The sequence below is a fragment of the Magnolia sinica genome, chromosome 8, assembly GCF_029962835.1.
Source record: "Magnolia sinica isolate HGM2019 chromosome 8, MsV1, whole genome shotgun sequence".
Classification (NCBI taxonomy): domain Eukaryota; kingdom Viridiplantae; phylum Streptophyta; class Magnoliopsida; order Magnoliales; family Magnoliaceae; genus Magnolia; species Magnolia sinica.
This window is the reverse complement of record NC_080580.1, coordinates 37,151,223-37,168,540: the sequence shown is the minus strand read 5'-3', so window position 1 is coordinate 37,168,540 and position 17,318 is coordinate 37,151,223. Positions and strand designations below refer to the sequence as shown.

The window sequence follows — 17,318 nt, the reverse complement described above, 5'->3', positions numbered from 1 at the left end:
TTGGATCAGCCTGAATTTTAATTTGTCTGATCATCATGGTGGGTTGCAACTGTTTGACGGGTTATTTATACACACACCACGTGAGCCCTGCAATGCTCTTAACTTCACCTTCTGATAAATTACTTTCTGGGCATACCTGTTTGGTAAAATCATAAGTTACCGAGGATTTTCCAGTAAAAATCCCTTGACGAAAAGAACCATTGGTCCATTTTCTAACCACGAGTCAAGGACTTGGGCGCCTGAAATTTCAAAGTGGATTCAAGAGAATTTCAACCTTGTATTTGAAGAACCTATATTGCATTCAATTCATCATTCTATAGTCAGCTTCATAAAATGGAAAAAGTAAATCACACCGGTCTGGTATGTTATACATGGAGGGCAGAAATAACAAAGCTATAAATGTGATCCATGGTTTTCCAAGCCACTTCAAAGGATTCTTGCATAAAGGAAGAGAGATATACAAACCTAAAAAAAGGGGGCAAAAAAAAAAACAGATGAAGAATTTGCTCTCCAGTGATGAAAGCAACGAGGTCATAAGAAAGTCCCTTTGATATAAAAGGTGCTGATGCCAGATCTGCCATGGATTTCTATGACAGAAAGTGCCCTGAGAGGGCACCAAGCTAATCAGTTCCCTGCATGGGAACCATAAAATGCTGTGCCTGTGACTGCAACATTTTCAAGAGCCAATATAAGTAATCTGCTATTCGATATGAGATCAGAACATTTAGGGCCAGTTTGATTTTCCAAACCCTCTGCTAATACCCTGCAAATAAGTAATTATTACTCTTTCATCCTGTTTGAAAAAACGCTTGTATTTCTGCCTCGAAAATCAGTCCAAAGCGTCTGTTTAAATTTGTGGGCCCCCCTGTGATATATATGACGTCCACACTGTCCATCCTTTTTATCATAACATTTTGAGGCATGAACCAAAAATGAGGTAGATTCAACGCTCAAGTGGCCCACACTTATGGAAATAGCGACCCCAAGAAGTTTTTAATAGTAAGTGTTCGATACCCTTTTTCCTGTGCCGTGGTCCACTTGAGCTTTGGATCTGCCTCATTTTTTTGCTCATGCCCTAAATTTAGCTGACATAACGGATGGATGGTGTGGATAAGCCACATACATCACGGTGAGCCCCACATATGTTGTAGTGTCCCAAAAGTAGGCATCAAATCAAGCATCAATAAAGATGCAGTAATTACCAAAGGAAATTATTATTATCCATTTGCATTGCACTTACTACAGATTTGGAAAATCAAACAGTCCCTTTAGGAAATGGTGACAAACGATGCGGATAGAAAATGGACACATGAAATGACTAATTTAACCGATGAAGCTGGTACATGTATGTTTTTCTTGTATTAAAAGGTAGTATGATGCAACATCTAACACTACAATACTGATTGACCCAACAGGAGTCCAGAAAGACGAAATCTAATAAATAAGACAGTTACTTAACATTGTTGTGTTGTCACTAATCTTGTGTTTGAATGGAGGAAAATCAAACCATGGATATGAAAAACAAACAGGGAATTAGGTGGAAATGGGCAACCATGGATTCCAATAATAATTTTGCTGTTTGCTTTGAGTCCTTTTTTTTTTGTGGAAAACCTGAGAAAGAAACCAACACAATCAATTCACTTCCTTCTGCAGCCTTGCAATGTCAATTTAACACCTTTCTTTTGGGCAACATCTATTTCTACAATTTTCTTTGAAAACTTTGGAAATGTATTCCACCTGCTTTTTCACTAATGGAGGAATTCTACAGACATAATGTCCAAACGCCCTCAAATCTGAAACCAAATTTTATAGCTAGCAGCTTATAAACCTCCCTATACATGTGGGAAATGTGGCTCCTAAAATGAAAGCACACAGTTTCCAATGGGATACCATTTCCATGTTTCAGCCAACTACATTCAAAGCTTTGGCTTGTCCCTGATCATAACCTGATTCAGTTTCAACCACTCCAAAGAAACCATTGGATAAAGTCCGATTTTAGAGACATCTACCTGAACTAAACATAGATATGTAACCCGATCAGGAAACAGGCCGTTCTCTGATTCATGGATAATAGTTAGTTACAATACAAGATACAAGGAGAACTTGAATGCATGGTGTGCTGTAAAGGCTGTTACAGGACCGTAAAAGCTGCTACGTAAAGGTAACAGTGGCAACCATTACACCTTACGGGGTTGTAACAGCTATAATGGCCGTTACAGAAAAAATGACCCGTAAAGGCTATTACAGCCCCCGTAACAGCCCGTTACGCCCCCCGTAAAAGCCGTCATAGCCCCATAATGGTCCATTACGGGGCAATATAGGTTTTTCGGGTTGTTTTTTCAATTTTTTTTAAAGTGACTGTAAAGGCCGTTATGAGGGCCGTAACGGCCATTATAGCCCATATCGTAAAGGTAACGGTAGTGGCAGCGGTACCTGTTACAGAATACCTTGCTTGAATGGAAATACCAAGGAAGAGAAACTTTCAGCTCCTTTGTTGTCAGGTAAGAGCTTGTTCACATTATTCAGAAAACTACAATTACTGATTCCTCGACGAAGCCTGGGCTGCAGGGATGGATGAAAAATAGATGTTTACTTTGGTCAAAGGCGGGGGTATGTTCTTGGCTGAACAATATGGAGAAAGATGCCCTAGAAACAACAGCTGAAGACGATAATACTCCAATCTCAAATCTTTGGAAAGTATCCATCTACAATGTGTCCCATCAGATCAATAACACGGATCATTGAACTTTGATTCCACAACAATTGAGTATCACTGGATGCAAGCATGTTCATCTCAATGTCGAGAAGCAACCAGAGAGAGAACGTGAAGATGGAGTATTGAAGATAGGAAATGGAGTTATGGTGTGGATAAGGGAATGGGAGAAATAATAGGGTTTGCAGAAGACAGGAAGTAGCAGAGTTAGGGTTTCCATTATTTAATTAGACATGGAAGATAGGAAGTATGTATACCATGATTAATCATGAAAACACATTTCATTACTTGCTATATACTGTTTATTTAAAACAAAAACTGTAATTAAGTAATGGAGCCAGGCCATCCCAAGCTTGCGCCAGGCCTATGGGCTCCTAATTAGAGCTGTACACGAGTCGAGCCGAGCGAAGTATTGCCCAGCTCATGCTCGGCTCGCACTGCCCGAGTCCTACTCGTACTCGGCTCTGCTCGGGCATTGAGCATGGATTCCCTGCTCGTGCTCTACTCGTCCGAGTACGAGCCGAGTACGAGCAGAAATCGAGTCGAGTCAAGTCCGAGCTTTCGAGTCAAGTTTGAGTCCGAGTCCAAATTTCTATTATAACATATATTAGCTATATTAACATATATTAACAATTTTAACATATATTAGCTATATTAACATATATTAACAATTTTAACATATATTAGCTATATTAACAATTTCTGACATATATTAACATATTAATATTTTCTATATTAACATATATTAGCTATATTAACATATATTAATAATTTCTGACATATATAATTTATACAAAATAATAATAATAAAAAATCAACACCACACAATATTCCAAAAAAAATAATAAATCAATTTCTGACATATATTAACAATTTATACAAATAATAACAATAAATCAACACCACACATTACCGGGCGAGCTACGCCAAGAATGACCGGTACCATGCGTGCAGGGCAGGGATGACAGACGAGTGGCAGGGACGAGCTGCGGCACCGGATAGGGGCACCGGGCAGGCTGCAGGGACGAGCGGCAGGGACTAGCACCGCCGGACAGGGCTTCTAACTACCAACAAACTCCTAACTACTCATGATTAACATTACTTAATTATGACAATTAGTTAGTAATCACAACTCCAACAACCTAAAACTAACCCTAATAAACTGTAAACTCCCTAGCTAACAACTAATCAATACAAGAAGGAAATTACGAAGATGGCCTCCAAACTCCACGATTAAAATAAATAAATAAATAAAAGCCTCACTTGATCTCATTCATCTCATACATGCCTCACGGGCCTTGATCATGGGTAGTGCAATCCAAGCCGTCTGAGTAAGCCATGGCCATATGCCCATAGCATACAAGCACAGATAAAAGGTGGATCACATAGATTTGTTTTTAAAGGTCATATAAGGATCTTTGTAAGAACTACATATAGAAAAATTCAACTACACCAAGTTCTTCCCAAATGGGATATAGAGCATCCAAAAAGAACCACAACCCTTCATAATTGGAAAAGGCAAAAGGATGGCCACACAACAACAATCACCAAAAGATTAGCAATTAACAAAGCATGTGATGTCAAAATGATGTCACTTGGTGGGCCTCAAAAAAGATGTATACTATTTGCTTTTAAAAGCATTTCCCTTCACCCTTCTCTTTATCTAGTTCAAAAGTCAAACTTATATTACCTGCTTTACTTCTAGATTAAATCCTGTAACTCCCCTAGTCAACTCTTAAACTCTTTTTTTTTTTTTTTTTAAATGGTAACACTACCATAGATTGAACCCTGGACCACTCAGACACACTACACTCTCTACCAACTCATTTAACAAGCAGGAGACTAGGGCAAGTTGTTTGAGTGCTTTTGTGGCACTTGTATCTTGTGTCTTGACCAAGTCAAGGCCCAAATGACTTGCCTAAATCAAAATCTATTATAACAAGCCATCCTCCTCTTTCTTCTTTGGGTATTCTCCGGCTTTCAGTGCAAGTTGCTAAGTCCCGGCCTCCAAATATGTTGTAATAGAAATCTTCCAATTGATCTTATAATCCAACCCACTACAGACTTTTCCCCCAATTGATCTACCCATCTGTTGAGGCCATTTGAAATTGTGAGGTAGAACTCCTCTATTAAAGCTTTCATGTTCAAATCACCCTATAGGAAGAGGAACTTCTAATGAAGTTATTGCTTGTAAGTTATAACCTTCTGGCATACATGCTATATGCATTTCACTTTCACAAAAAAACGCAACGATTTTCTCATTAATTGAATTAGAAACTAATCATCACCATCATCATGCCTAGTCATAGCTTATATGGTGTCAGCTTTATGAATCCCATTTCACCAACCACACTTCAAGATTTGGAACATGAATTCTCATTTCTTCACAAAGTTTGACAAACAAATTCCTACTTAAAATCAACCCTCCCTTACCTATGCTTGGGACCAGCAAGCACACAGGAACTAAGAGGTTTTGAATCAAATGAAAAGTGGAAATCTCCTCAAAAACAAACAGAAAAGAAAAATAGCACTTTTACAAAGTACTTAAAAGAATGTAGATTTAGTTCCATTAGCTTCAAAGTTCAAGGTTCTTTAGTAGAGTTACAAACTACTCAAACTCATCTCAAAAATAAATAAATAAATTCACATAATGTTTCTTTTCATCATGTTAGGCCACAGGCAAATGAGTAGCAAAATCATTAGCTTGAGGAGGGGTTAACAACAACTCCCCCCTGCCGTTAGCCTATCATAGCGTTAGAAGACATAATCTAGAATAAGTTGAAAGACAAAAGCTATGTCACTCTTCTTCTTCTTTTTTAAATAGCGACTAATTTTTATTAGAGAAAAGCGAAAAAAAAAACAAAAACAAAAAAAAAAAACAAAAAACAAAAAACAAAACAACAACAACAGCTCCTAAGGCAGAAGAGATGATAAGCTATCATCCCCAAGGAGCAAGCATCAAGAAAAGAAAATACAAAGCCAACCCCCAAAAAATCTCCAAACCCAATTGGTGGGATCTAGGAAGAATTGAGGCAAATAAATGACCAATTGGCTATGAGGTCTGATATTGAAATTCCTCTAAAATCTGGAAAATGCATAATCCAACCCACAGCCAAAAAGTGAATCCTTCTAATGAGGCTCTCCACTTTTGCCACTCTGCCTTTCGAACATGAGGGTATTTCTTTCTTTCCAAATGCAGTACAACACAGGAATGGCACCAACTCCCGTAAAATAATTCTGCGAGGTGAGAACAGGCATCCCTCCCATACTGCAGTCAGATCCAAAATGGAGGCATTGAGGACTCATTTAACTCCAAAGAGATTAAAGAAGCTTTCCCAAACAGCTCTTGTAGCTTTGCAATGTGGAAAGAGGTGGTTTACAGATTCTTTGCTTCTTTACACATGAAGCACGTATTTGGAATTTCCATTCTTTTCTTGAGGTTTTCAACCATAAGATTTATTTTATTTTTTTGACAGATAAAGGGAATTTATTAAGAAGGCGCCAAAAAGTTGATAAGGACTACATCATTGTATGGCTTGACATTGAGGACTTTGTGTTACAAAGGCAAATATTAATAAGGGATAGGCAAATGCTTGGAGAATTTTGTAAATCTCTGAAATTAAATTTTAAAAAGAAAATAATGCTAATGTATTAGGAATAAAGTAAAATTTAAATTATGAAATGATAATCAAAGATAGTTATTAGACCATGACCCACAAATATCTGACTGGAAGATCATTGACACCAAGCTTGCAATTTTTTTTTTCAGTGGAGTGTGAGCACTCAATGGTTTTCCTTACAAAACTTGTGCACTTCTTGGCTATAATTTGAAGGACGGCCATCTGTAGGATTTTGGAATTGCCTTTTCATACATGAAGCACATATTTGGAATTACCATATTTCTTTTCTTGAGGTTGTCAACCATAATAATTTTATTTTCCATAGCAATCCACACCAATGTTTTAAATAGCGGTAGCGTGATGCGTAACGCTCAGCCTTCTATAGAGTGTAGCGTAAATACATAGTGTGTAGTGTAAGCTACACGATACTTCTATTTTTTAATTTAAAAATAGGACAAATATAATAAATAGTGAAAAAAAAGGAAAAAATATAAAAATTGCCTAAAAGATGATTCATTTTATTAATTATAAGCATGTTCAAAAAAGTTATTAGTTTATATAAGCCAAATCAAATAATTATCATATCAACAACTTTCTAAGCAAACCACTTTAATTAATAATGTCTAATTGAAACCACAAATAACAATTATGAAAAGAAATAAAAATCTCATAGGTTAAAAGTATCAAGTACAATACAAGTGTCGCATTCCTCAACATTAGAAACAAAGAAAACGTGAAAAAAATAATAAAAAAATAAAATAGTAAAAAAAATACATTGTAGCTTACGCTATGGACACTATGCGCTACGTAGCTGTAGTGTACGCTACGACCCCTGTAGCATACGCTACTAGGGATTTACGCTATTTGGGATGCTACGTAGCGCTACAGCCACGTTATGCTACGTAGCGTACGCTATCGCTACGCTATGGGCGCTATTTGAAACACTGATCCACACAAAAGCCACGTCACTCCAGGGAATGACATTGAGGATTTTCTCCATGTGATGAAGGCATATGTTACAGGGATGTGCAAATGTACACAGAATTTCGTTCATCCTGAAATAAAATTTTTAAAACATAATAACCCTAATATATTAGGAATCAAGTAAAATCTAAAATACAAAATGATAATAAAAGATGGTTATTAGACCATGACCCGCAGACATCTTAGATTGGAAGATCTAGCAACTTTTTCAGTTGAATTGGGCGCTCAATGTTTTTCCTTACAAAACTCGTGCATTTCTTGGCTATAATTTGAAAGGTCACTGTGGCCATCTGCACTTAGACGCAACGCACGAAGAGTTGAGAAAGCCACGCGATGGTCCCCACCTTTTAGAAATGAAAACCCGAGTAAGTGTGCACCATCTTGGGTTGAGGATCTTATAATTACTCATTAAGCACATCCCTGTCTTCCTATTTAGAAAGCAATAAATCTACAGGCCAAGGCTGCCCTTACTACAGAATCCACATATGAAGGGTTTTTGCTTCTTGAACACCTTACTCTACAAGACTACGTGTTAGCTAATTCTATTGTGTTTATTATAGTTCTGATAATGCCACACATATTTATAGCCATGCAACATACATGTGCCAATCTGGCACAATGCAGAACATCCTAGCAAGATACGGTGGGCCCTGCTATGAAGGTGACCTGGTAGAAAATTCAGACCATACCATTCATCAGTTGGGTCATAGCACATGAAACAAATGGATGGCTAGACCAAGTTTCATTATCCATCCATCTGTTTACTGCACTGTAGCCTGCCCATCTGATGTGTGAACCTGCATGAGTTTTTATAACACCACGTAGAAATGCAATATAGAAAAAGCAACTCAGGTGCCACCCATTGGTTTGACCAACGGCAACCTAAGAATGTACTAGGTGTACGCTACACAAATTTGAATCACTCGAATCAACAAAAAACCCACCCAAAGTAGTTTCCAAGAGAACGAGAGAAAGATTAGAAAAAGGGAGTTAGGGAAATTCAATGAGTTGGGATGTCCAAATGCTCCCAAGAGCCAACCAAGAAGACAAGGAAAGGGCTAGAACAAGCTCCTCTTTCAAATCGCACTTGATTTCCCAAAATCCAATTTGAAAAGCTCACTCATTGCCAAAAACCAAAAAAAAAAAAAAAAAAATAATTTCTATACTAGTAACCAACTAATCTTGGTGACTAGGGTTACGATCATAACTAACCCTCAATTAAGCAAAACCAACCTTCGCCACTTGAGCCATATGCAGGGGAACTCGCACGCGCGGTTCTTAGGGGGGAAAGCTTGTAGGAGCCATCCCATCCCAATAGCATATATTTGGCAAGGGATTGGGTTGAGGTTCCTGAAGTTCCTTGGTCCGGATGTTTGGGTCCTGCTAGCAGGTTAGGCATTCAACTAGCAACGGTCATGAGGTCATTAGGGCGAATAGGGAATGTAAGGAGCCGATGATAATATGCCAAGGGCTTAGCTCTAACAACGAACCAACCATTAGCTCAAAAAAGCAATTAAACATACTCTGAAAAGACCGACATACCCCTCACAACATGCCCAACATATAACCTTAACTTGCACCAAAAACACAGTCACTAGACATGGACACAGAAACTGCAACCGCTAACTTTTCCCTGCATCAAACTCCTTCAGTTGGAGACAACAACTCCTCAAGTTCTTGTTGTTTTCCTCACTTGCCTTCATGCTTTGCTGTGCCCAAGTGTTCAGATATGGCCCTTGGGACCATAACAAATGGCTCTGTCATCCAATGGGCCAAACACAATGCTTGAAAATCCACACCTGTAGTCATGATCAGTTTCTTGGACAAAAACTAGCTCTCCATCATACACACCTTGTACACCATTTCTTGCACGAGAGCGTGATCAAATTCTATATGATTCTAGAGACTGTTGAAGGGTTATGTTCAATCGAAAATTTCCATCATCCTCGTTGTCAACACAATAATTCAGTGGTTCGATATTGCGGCTACCGAATTTATGAAATTCTATCAATTTTCTGCAAAACGCCTTCCGTCATGATAAAAAAGCATCTTGCAAGTCCTGGATTGTCAACCTCGCACCATCTCAAAGTGCTCATTTGCCTCCTTTGTTGACACAAGAACTGACCAATCTTTATGGTCAGATCTAGACTTGAAGGCTGACCACAAGGCTGCACGTAGTTGAAAGGAAGAAACTCCTTGACTATTGAGATAAGCATCTTTGGCCACGTGGTGATCTTGGGCAACCCTCTGCATTTTTAAGCATGATGAAGTCAATCCAACCACTGCAAGGTGCCACGTGCCAATGTGGCCATAAAGGCCCAAATTTATTTACTTTTTCTTTCAATGTCTCTCACTTTTCCTCTTTTTTTTTTTTTCATTTCAACCATGAAAGAAACTTAGGAAGTCATTCTAGAATAGATCTAGGTCTACCATAGGGATCAAAACAAACAATTTGAATGGGATTCAACTAGTCAAAGAAGAATGAACCAAGAAAAATCAGAAAAAAAAAGGGTAAACCATCATTTTTTTCATATTTTCATCTTTTTGTTGTATTTCAATGTAATTGCCCTATTTCACCAAGTCATGCTTGATCTATGTTCAATTAGGCCCGTTTGGTTGACTTTAAATGGTCAAGACAACAAACAGCATTTTTATCAAAGAATAGTTTGATACACCATTATATACATGTCTGAAATACACACACACACACACACACACAAAAACAAGATAAGTTCTTGAAAATTCTCATTTTTCCCTTTTTTATATTTTTCCTTAATTCTTTGGCTTCAAAAAATTTCAACCTATACAAGCCAATATGGAAACAGCCAATATTGATACGGGAAGCCCAAATGTTATCATTTTTTGGTCAGGCCCATACATACAGCCCTCGATACCGAAATTCAAAATTGTACCCATGGAAATCAAGCAAATCACGAAAAACCATTCTAATACCAACTGACACATTCATTTCGCTCAAATCAACAAAAAAACCACCCAAACGAGTTTCCAAGCAAAAGAGGGAAGAGGAGAAAGGAATCAGCGAAACTGAAGAAGTTGGGTTGTCCAAACACCTACCAAAACCCACCCAAGAGGATGAGAAGGGCTAGAACAAGCTCCTCTCTCAAAGCCCTCTCCAATTTCTCAAAATTCAATTCAAAAGTTCCCTCAATACAAAAAACAGAATTTAATGCTAACCAACTAATTTTAATGATAGTGTGCTAATCACAACTAAGCCTCAACTAACTCTAACAACCAACCAACCATATAGAGAAAAGACCAAAATATCCCTCACAACATGCCCAATATATAGCCCCAACCAGCACAAAAAACAAAATCAGTCGCTAGGCATTGGCACAAAATTGGATTTTCACACCGACAATTTTTCCCTACATCAACCACCTAACAAATGGTTTAACGAAGGATAGATAAAGTGGAATGGCATAACGGGATTTGTGTGGTAGACTCCAATTAGTTCAGGTAAAGCTTTGATTGTGATGGTGATGGTGATGATGATGATCCGGATCTCTAACATGTATGACGTATGCCATCAAATGGTGGGAACCAAGCCACGGACGACATCTAAACAGCAGTCCATCAAAACCCATGTATGTAACCCAATGTCATATGTGCATCCCCATGTGTGGCCATGAATATAAGGAAAGTTGGATTTAGATGGATAAATTTTTAAAATGATGTTTACGTAGGTAAATTGGAAATGAATACAGTAAAACTAGATATGAAAAAGGGAATAAATTCTCCTTTATAGTGCGTGCATGTGTGTCTGAGTATGTACTGGGAGAATGATCACCAGAAGTCTAACTCAACGGTGAATTACCATGGATCGAGTTGTGTGGACCCATCATGATATGTACATGACATCCACTCAATCCATCAAATGCACCCTGACAATCTCTGGCCGTGAACAAAAAATCAGGCAGATCCAAAACTCGGGTGGGCCCCACCATGTGAAACAATGTAAAACCATGCACAAAACATCCAAATTCAAGTGGTATAGCCCACACGCATGTCAGATCTAGCCCGAAACAAGAAATGGACAGTGAGGTCCGTCCACTAGATCTAGTCGGACATAGAGTCCTACTTAAATATCATATGCATGAGCTATTTGATGAATGTAAGCATTCGTACGGTACCTTTTCAGCTTTTTGTTGTATAATTAGAGTCGTGTGCATGATATTTGGAAAGAATTGCTACCAATTGCATTCATAAAGTGGAATGTAATGCTTTTGTGCTAATCATGTACAGTGAAGGACCAGATATTGCAGTAGATTGCTCTTTGAGGGGATTGTCATACAACGCATGTGTATCCTTTGAAGGGATTTGGCTTCCTTATGCAAACTGTATGGTATTAGAGGAGTTTTTAACCAGCCCAACAGCCAAATACACTGACAATTATGTGTATACAGTGCCTATATGAATCATTATAAATACATAAATATAGTTCAGACCAGTGTTGTTAAATGAGACCGCATATGCAAATTCCCATATACATATCGTATATGCCATCATCGCATATACCATTGCAGTGCACATGCCAAATGTGCGAGGATATGCGATCGCACATCTGCCAACTGTTGGCACATTATTTTGTTTGTTTATTTTTTATTTTTGCAAAAATCAAACTTTCCTAAGTAGTGTAACTTTGTAACTATTAAGTTGTGTAAGTATATTGTTGAATGTAACTTAGTGTTAGTGTAACTAAGTTGTAAATTGTAACTTGTAAGTAGTGTTAGTGTTATAATGTATAAATAATAAACATTAAGATGTAACTTCAAAATTGTATTTGTACAATAAATAGCTTATTGATTGTTTTGTTACTTAACTATATTGTTGAATGTTGAATTTGATGTACTTTATTCATTTTTCTAACAAGTCACAAACTAATTTTATACATGTAAAATTACTATATTAGTTATCTATTGACTTAGGGAAGCTTCTCCTAAGTTCTTATGTTTTTCTACATTTCTTTTTCAATTTTTCTCCTTTTTTTTTTTTCAATATATGTGTGTGTGTGTGTGTGTGTGTGTGTGTGTGTGTGTGACCGCATATGCGGTTTGACAACATTGGTTCAGACTATTTTAATCTCCAACCTTAGTTATTCTTCCTTTTTTTTATTGAAGGGCCATGAATGATTTTATAAGAAACAGCTTGCCAAGATTGACAAGACAAAAAATACACCAAAAAGAAGATTTAAAAATCCAAAAAAGGTCAGACTACATTAATATCAACATGAAGACGCTCTATGGCCCAATCACATACGTCCCTTTTAGCCTTCCACAAGACTTGCTCCCAAGAGTTGTTCTTCTTAGAGACATTTGAGGGAAAGACTAGTGTGAGACAAAAGGAGTGATCATTAAATATACACCCGACAGGCTTTTATTTTAGGCTTTTAATGCAACTATAAATAAGAAACTAGAATTAAATGCATAAATCTGAACAAATGTACAACCTATGGTTCTCAAAAAAATAATAAGAATAGAGTTTTGCTAATGTACCTATATTGTTGGGAATGTTAGCAACATCCAAAAAGCTTTTATATGACAAATGGGAAGGCCTCTCATCGATTTGAAATGTTCATTCATTCATGCAATTAGAACCAAGCCACTGTGCAAAAAACCACACCAATTGGATGATCCTAAGCATATGATCAATAGAATGAAAAATAGACAGTCAAGACTGAGCGGAGAAATAAAATAGTTCATTCATCATCTTGAAACAAATGTTCGAGAAATCTCACTTTGCATTTTTTTATGAATTCAAAATAGCACTTTGGTTTCATTATGTGAACCATGTGATTATGGCCCGTAAAAAATGGGCAGTTGTAAGAAATTGGCCTCGGCGATCATTTGATTGGCTTGATTCTTGCACCATGGCTTGCTACCAATATAATTGAATAAACCCACTCGATTGATGGCTGAGAATCCCATGTGGCATTTAGAAGCTTTGGGGATGTTGCGAATGTCCCCATAAAGGTGGGAGGATGTTGGCACGTGGGGATGTTAGCAAAACCTATAATAATATATGTAGCACCCATGCAAGAACTTCTCGGTGAAAGATCTCAAATTTGATAATGAAATTTAAAATAAAGATAAGCAACACATACTATGGTAACCACCCAGCAACTAATATTAAGATTGGAGCAACACATGCTTGAAACTCAAAAGGAAATAATTCCGCATAATACCAATTCAAAACTAAGGGCTTTCCCTTTATAACCATAAAATCACGTAAGTGATAGTTTAAAGCTAAAAGCCAAGGTGAGTCCCATTGGTTACATAATTTAATACTAAATCAAAGAAATAACCCTATTGGTCCAATGGAGAATCCCTTCCTAAATTGATAGTTCCTTCTATTTCTAACTCTTTAAAACAATTATTTCCCCGAAAGGTCGAAGACTCCAACTACCTCCATATGCATCAACTGCCAGATAATTTACATAGCATTTTAACAATGTATATATGACCTCCAACAAACTACAACCAGATTATGCATAAACCTATTTCATGCAGACAATTGATACGACTCAACCCAAATCTTGAACACTTCAAATCAACACAAAATTCTCAAGTAATCAATCAAATGTCTATGGATCTCTTCTGAATCCACAGAGAAGGGCTTCCAGTATGGAATGAAGCAAAACCGACAGAAAATATTTGTTAGCATTAGCATTTCATATTTTTGTATTAGAAATGGTAATTTTCCCCACCTCCCTAAACCCCATTGCATCAATTTCCATAAATTAGTTAAGCACTTTTATCTTATTTCTATCGGAAAATCCAAAGAAATCATTTATTTTTTTTACTAGTTAAAAGCTTTAGTTTTTTTTTTTTTTTTTATCACTTTTTGATGAAGAAGAGCAATAGGTGGCAATTTATGATGTTGATTTTTATAAGTTAAAAGCTTTACGAGTTCAAGAAGAGGCTGAAGAGCAAAGCTAATAGAGAAAATTGTGCATAAATTTGCATGAACAACAGAACAAGACCTCTACTTTCCTTTCAATCAGCAAGTCCAACAGAAATCAATCCTTTATGGTCAGAAACTTTGCGCGTACAAGAAGAGACCAAAACTAGAAATTTTGTACATAAGCCCATTAAAAATCAATATCATAAATTGCCACCTACTGCTCTTCTTCATCAAAAAAGTGATAATAAAAACAAGAAAACAAGAAAATCAAAGATCGTAAGGGGTCATTTGGCTCCTTGGAAAAGCACCAACCTCAAAATAGAATCTCAGTAGGGGTAAATTCCTGTAATTGTGATTGGGAAAGCTTAGAAATGATTTCCAGTTGGAAATTCCAGCATTTTGCGTTGTTTGTTTTTTATTCCTAGCCACAAGTTGGCTTGCAAATTCCAAGCAAATGGATTCCTTCCCAACTGTCACTTCTTTGAATTTTTATTTTTATTTTATATAAATAGGTACCTGCACGATAGAATTCCTTTCAATTCTTTCCCAGTATCCAAACAAATTTTATGGATTCAACAAAATCACATTTCCCATGCCCAAATGTGAGAAATAGAATCTTTCTCAAGGATTTGGCTTCCTACAAAATAAAGTCTTTAGGCCCTTTGAAGAAAAAAGGTTTGCATCCATACAAACATGCCACTGTATAGTAAATACAGTGTCAAATTTCAAGATTTATATTTTCAGTAAGCAAGTGATATTGAGAAGAAATCTTTACCTGAGAATGCATATAGCTCATTCCTTGTGTAAAAGAACCCTGATGAGCAATCTAGCAAATTCATTTACCACAGAAACAATAAGAAGACATTATGATAAGCTCATGCAAATAACACTCAAACCTACTATAAGCATGTGACGTGAACATCATTAAAAAAATAAAAAATTAATAATAATAATAAATCATAAGGGTCTATTAAATTCCACCTGGTTGCTAGGGCCAGGCTGAACTGCAAGCACATCCTTTTTGCCAGATCCATCGCCAGCCTTGGCAGGTCCTTTAGTATCACCCTATCAAAAGTTCCACTTAAAAAATTATACATATATACCATAACCTCAAGCATATACAAACAAACCAGTGTATAACCAAAAATGAAGAAGATGTAAATTTTGGTTACCTCCAGCTGCAATGGCAAATCCATCCCCAAAAATCAATACAAAAGAAAACAAAAGCACGTCAGTTTAAACTCCTCAAACCTCCAAATGCACGTAACTTTCACCAATTAAAAAAAATAAATAAATCCAATATTACCAGGTTGAGTGAAATGAAAGAGATAAATACTTGTTAAAACCAACTAAAATGGTGTTTTTCGCTTGGCTCAGCAACCACACAGGTGTGCCTAACCTCCAGTGTGATGAATTGTTCATCAGATGGGCCACATCATTTACCTTCCGATGCACCTAAATCTCCTCCTCCAACTAACAACTTAATCTCGAATCAGAGGCCATCTATTGTATGGCTCAGTCAACAGTCCTCATCGCCCCCTTCCGATGCACCTAAAATCTCCTCCAACTAACAACTTAATCCCGAATCAGAGGCCATCTATTGTATGGCTCAGTCAACGGTCCTCATCGCCCCCTTCCGATGCACCTAAAATCTCCTCAAAAATCTACTAAGACGGGAGATTTTCAGATCTCAATCATGATGGGTCCCAGCAGATGAACGACCTGGATCGCATAAAGGTAGGTCCGCCCAAGCAGAATGGTAGTTCGAATGAACATTGTATATACTTCCTCACAATAAAAGGGAAAAAGAGAAGAATGTTACCTCTCTGAACTTCTGCAAGTACACCTTCAGCGGCTCGATGTACTCTTCAAAACCCAAGGTGGCCATCGCCCAGAGCAAATCATCACCATTAATTGTCTTCCTCTTCTCTCTCTGGCACTTATCGCTCGCCCTTTCACACCAAACAAAAGAACAAAAGTGAAGAAAAAGGGAAAATAGATAAAAACAAAAAGAAAGAGAAGGAACAATCACAGCCGTCCGATTCCCTACTCGCTGGTAATGAAACTGATGAACTCGGACACGCACTCCTGAACGGTCTCCTTGGCGTCCTTGGAGATCTTCCCGTTATCGGGAACAGCCTTCTTCATGATGCGGCTGATGTTGGCGATCGGCAGGAATCGGTCCTGCTCTCGGACATTGGATCGAGGGCTCTGATCGCCTCCCCCGCTGTCGTGGCTCCCACCGCCAGGGCTCGCCGGTCCCTCCGCCATTCTCCTCTTCCTACTTCACATAAATCAGCCGTAATTAAAAACCCTAGATCGTTCTCGTCTTCTCCATGGTTGTACGGAAACCCTAGCTCTGCCATGGCCTTGGAATGGAGAGAGACGTGGATAGAGAGAGGGAGTAAACAAGCTTACCTCGTATTTGTATTTGGCGCGCTGGGAGCGACTTCTTTTTCCTTTTTTTTTTTCCTGAAACAAGGAAGATCGGACGCTGGAGAAGAGAGGAGATAGGAGACGACTGGGATGAGAGATTCGGAGAGAGTGTTGCTTTATCCGCACCGTCCGTTTCCTTCTGAAACTAAAACACCGCCCCTCCCCCTTTGTTACTGCTTTCTTCAACGCGATGCAACATTAGGCTTGTGAATCTAGGCACGTGTGCGCATTTGTCACACGTACTTAGAGATCCAGTCCGTGTACCAAGCGAGGCTATCTGTCAAGATGCCCTGTACCAAAAAATGATCATGTAGGTCGCAGGACGCGTCTTGCCTGTAACCCAGGGTTACAGGATTCCCCTGTAATCCTAAGCTCTGTGGGGCTCACTGTAATGTATGCGTTATATCCATTCCGTCCATCTGTCTCGCCAGTTCATTTTAGAACATGTGCTCAAACGTGAGACAGATCTAAAACTCAATGAACCACACCCATGCTAAAGGATGGAAATAGAAATGTTCACGGTTGAAATCTTCCAGGACCTACCGTGATGTTTTATGTGTCATCGAATCCGTTCATAAGATGTTCCTTACACAACATTTTTATCCTCCAAGAAGGTTTCAAGAGCCGGAATTCAACCCTGGCTG

General features: G+C 38.0%; 1 protein-coding gene across 2 annotated transcripts; it reads right to left on the bottom strand.

Moving 5' to 3' along the window:
- Positions 1-257: 257 nt before the first annotated feature.
- Positions 258-16,848, bottom strand: LOC131253248 (nuclear transcription factor Y subunit B-like). 2 transcript variants are annotated; one of them, XM_058254179.1, is made up of 7 exons: positions 16,657-16,847; positions 16,289-16,519; positions 16,061-16,190; positions 15,411-15,416; positions 15,220-15,303; positions 15,014-15,064; positions 258-665 (listed from the first exon to the last, which is right to left on the bottom strand). In XM_058254179.1, the coding sequence occupies exons 2-7, from the start codon at positions 16,507-16,509 to the stop codon at positions 621-623; spliced, it is 537 nt and encodes a 178-aa protein (XP_058110162.1). In that variant the 5' UTR covers positions 16,510-16,519; positions 16,657-16,847; the 3' UTR covers positions 258-620. The 2 variants fall into 2 exon arrangements, with proteins under 2 accessions (XP_058110162.1, XP_058110161.1); XM_058254178.1 differs by lacking the exons at positions 258-665; positions 15,014-15,064; positions 15,220-15,303; positions 15,411-15,416 and having other exon boundaries at positions 16,013-16,190; positions 16,289-16,522; positions 16,657-16,848.
- Between the last annotated feature and the right edge of the window lie 470 nt (positions 16,849-17,318).